General features: G+C 29.4%; 1 protein-coding gene across 1 annotated transcript; it reads right to left on the reverse strand.

Annotated features, from left to right (window-relative positions):
- Window positions 1-532: 532 nt before the first annotated feature.
- On the reverse strand, window positions 533-2,373 carry LOC108912517. The gene is made up of 2 exons (XM_018717757.2): window positions 2,191-2,373; window positions 533-828 (listed from the first exon to the last, which is right to left on the reverse strand). Exons 1-2 carry the CDS (start codon window positions 2,302-2,304, stop codon window positions 565-567), a joined length of 378 nt encoding a protein of 125 aa, XP_018573273.1. The 5' UTR covers window positions 2,305-2,373; the 3' UTR covers window positions 533-564.
- Between the last annotated feature and the right edge of the window lie 1,088 nt (window positions 2,374-3,461).

Raw genomic sequence — 3,461 nt, forward strand, 5'->3', positions numbered from 1 at the left:
AAGAGTTAAGCTAGTTACCAAATTTTATAAATTAATCTCAACTGGTTGCTGAGTTATTTAGAAAAAAACATCATCAGAGTGGTCCCTTTAAGTGGCTATAATTTTCTTAGGAAGAATTTTTACACCCACGATTATATAAAGAAAAAGCAATCGTTTTCGACATAGAACACCCCGTAGAAATATTGTCCCCTAATTTGGGTGGCCCAAAAATAAGTTACGACAATCAACTTCAATTTTTCAAATGCAAATACCTATTTTTTATTTCATTTTTGAATTCTGCACCGAATTCTAAGTACGTTTCATATACTATGTCCTATACCTAAACTCAACAGTTATCGAGAAAAATACGATTTAGAGTAGAGTTAAGTTTTGACATTTTCGAATCTAAGTTATGTAGTCTTACAGTAAATAAATGGTCTAGTTTCTATTACCTATACCTAGTTTTATAAAAGTATTATCATTACGATGTCGAGTATCTATCTACTAATTAACTTTTCTTACTTGCAAAATAAACATTTACTAGTTGTTTTTATTTGCATAAGTATTGTCCAATATTTATAACACTTACTTGTATCTTTTGACTAATTCTGCCTGTTTCAGGAACTTCATGTACTCCTTGAATTGTAGGTGCACAAATCCCGGAATATTACTTGTCGTTATGGTTGGTTCCACTAGTTTAGGTAAACTTAGCAACAAATCCAGATCGAATTCGTCTGGCTGTCCAACTCTTAATCCATCGTAATAGCTACCCCCAAAAAAGACTCTCGTGTACATTTCTTTAAATAAAGTATCCTTCAACTTCATTTTCTCCGTGATTAAATCTAATATCTGAAAAATATCATTTTCTTCTAATTATTGAATGGACTGTTTAATAAAAAACAAATATCCTTAAAATAAAAAATACGCATAAAAATCTAGTGACCATAAAAGTATTCTTTATAAACAGTTTTAAAGGATTACGTGATATATTTTTGAATTTTTGGACGTTAGTAAAATAATTAACAATAATTGTTGCCACCATAGTATTGTTGTTACGATGTCAATTGGAACCTGTAAATCTTAAAGCACAGGACCGTATGAACTTCTCCTGAAATTTCTTCTTATGCTTTGACCATAGTGTGTCTCGTAATTTATACTCGAATAGCAATTCGGTGAGCCCGGTATTGGTAAATTAGTCCGCCTGATGTAGAATTGACGGCGGCGCGCTGGTCATCAGAGCAAACCTGTATTGGTCCACTAGGTCGTAAATAATTTTTTTGTATGGTACACGGGTTCACTTAACTTTGCTGCTTTGCCAGTGCCGTGCAGATCATTGCTTGGCGGGGTATTTTGTTGGTATAGTACGTATTATTATTTATTAGTTGATATTATTATTTGTTCATATCGTAACCAGTAAAGGGTAAGTTATTAAAATAAATGTTATATGTAATTATCTAGTAATTTAGCGTGGCTCTCTGGAGACTCTTTGAAGCGAAAGATAACCAAATAACTCGGGAAAATCCCCAAATAGTGGATTTTAAACATAAAAAACTTGACAATCCTATGGTAATTATATGGTAATATAGCTCGGAATATAGTATATCTAGGGGCTAAATTTTTCTGGACGTCTATGAATTCCGTAGAATTTATGAGTTAAATGTTTTTATGTGGTTCCAATTGAAATCGTAACAACTATAATAGGTCGATTTTTTTAAATGGAGTGGAGCACACATTTCGGACAATCAGAATCTGTGTGATAAAAATTACAATTTTTAGTCATACGTACGAAACCTTAAGAACATCTGAACTTATATTCTAACATTGTTTATTATATTGTTTAATTTTAATTAAACTGATTAACTGATAAAAATATATACATATCTACATTTTGATAAATAATTTCAAATTTGCTATCACTACAATATTTAAAGCTAATAATCACAATAATATTGATCCTGTTAAAAAAACAGGATGCGACTCATACAACAACAAAAATTAGATTACTACAAAGTAATTAGTATAAGATATAAGTAAGAGTACTGTTACAAATTAAAAGAATATTAAAACATATCCAGTAATTATTTTTTTCTGGTTGAAAATTGCGAATAAATATTTGCAAAATTTAAAAAATGTGTAATTTTCTTAAAAATAGAACGTATAGATACAAATCAATTATTGATCATATTTATAAAAATTAGAAAACATGCTTACCGACTTTAGTATAGTATTGTTGCGTTTTATATCTTCATCGGAGAGAGACACAAATTTTTTATTAATGTCTTTGAGGACATTTTCCATGTAGTTATACTTCTTTTTGTCATCCATTTCTCTTATTTAGCCGTTTGAACCTGAAACAATGTACAAGTATCGTGAAAAGGTTGCACTTTATTTATAAATATATACTAGAACAATACGCTTATCTGCGAATTTATTAGATATCAATATCGCGATATCGCGTATGCGTAATAATTATGTTGAATTATTAATTGTATGTTTAGTCTAGTAACAAACTAGACGAAATAAATGTAAAAAATTTCAGAAATGTTGCCATTTTACTACATAGTACTAATCCGTCCTTACCAGTTTTGGAGGTATATTTATTATTTAGGTTTATACTTAAATGTGAACGATATAAAAAATTAGGTTCACTTATTCAGATAATTTTCAAATTCTAATAATATCCTATGTACATACTTACGATTTTCGTAAAAGTGGTTATAAAACTGAGAAAAAATATTTATATAACTCCTATGTCTATGAAACTATAAGCCTGTAATATTTAGCCTGTACATTACAGAACTAAAAATAAAAAAAAAATTATTGGATGAGCAAAAAAAATTAATAAAAGGTGCAAAATTTATCCTTTAATTGAGTGACAATATCAACCATTCAGATCACAATGAAAGAAAAATCGCAGAGGTTTGAACTCTTGAGGGTTTGTTCGGGATCATGTGAGATTAAAAGAAAGTAGAAAATACCCTAAGTCTATTCATTATTCGTAAAGTTATCTGAAATTCAGCGAAAATCCTTAAATATCCAATTTTTTTATTTTGTTTAATCAAAATTCTTGCACGCAAAAATTGTTTTAACAATAAACGATAAGAATGTCTTATAGAGGATACTTTAAAGGTTTCAAATCCCTGCTTAAATTTTTTTGTACGATCATTAGTTCTCAAATAATTAATTATCAAAGCCAAAATGGGGATTTTTGCTTTGAACGATGATAACTCGGCGACAAATTATCGTCTTGAACAGCTCAAATTAAAGGGGATGAATCAAAGCTAAAAGAGCTGACAGGTAGGACTGTCAAGAAAAATATTGAAGCTCGCCGAAAGTGAAGCAAACATTTGGACATTTTTTTCCGCTAGATTTCTTATGATTTCTTGAAGATGATCAACGATAAAAATTTTTTACTTTCTGATCTCGAAACTACAAACTTGAAACCTCAATTTACTTTTTTTTATTGCTCTACAACTATTTTT

Source organism: Anoplophora glabripennis, unplaced genomic scaffold (genome assembly GCF_000390285.2).
Source record: "Anoplophora glabripennis isolate ALB-LARVAE unplaced genomic scaffold, Agla_2.0 scaffold546, whole genome shotgun sequence".
Lineage (NCBI taxonomy): Eukaryota > Metazoa > Arthropoda > Insecta > Coleoptera > Cerambycidae > Anoplophora > Anoplophora glabripennis.

Excerpts from the sequence above, each read along its gene's own strand:
- LOC108912517 (XM_018717757.2), bottom strand. The coding sequence starts at position 2,304 with ATGGATGACAAAAAGAAGTATAACTACATGGAAAATGTCCTCAAAGAC. Across the intron at positions 829-2,190 it reads ACAATACTATACTAAAGTCG|ATATTAGATTTAATCACGGA; the intron begins GTAAGCATGTTT and ends GATATTTTTCAG.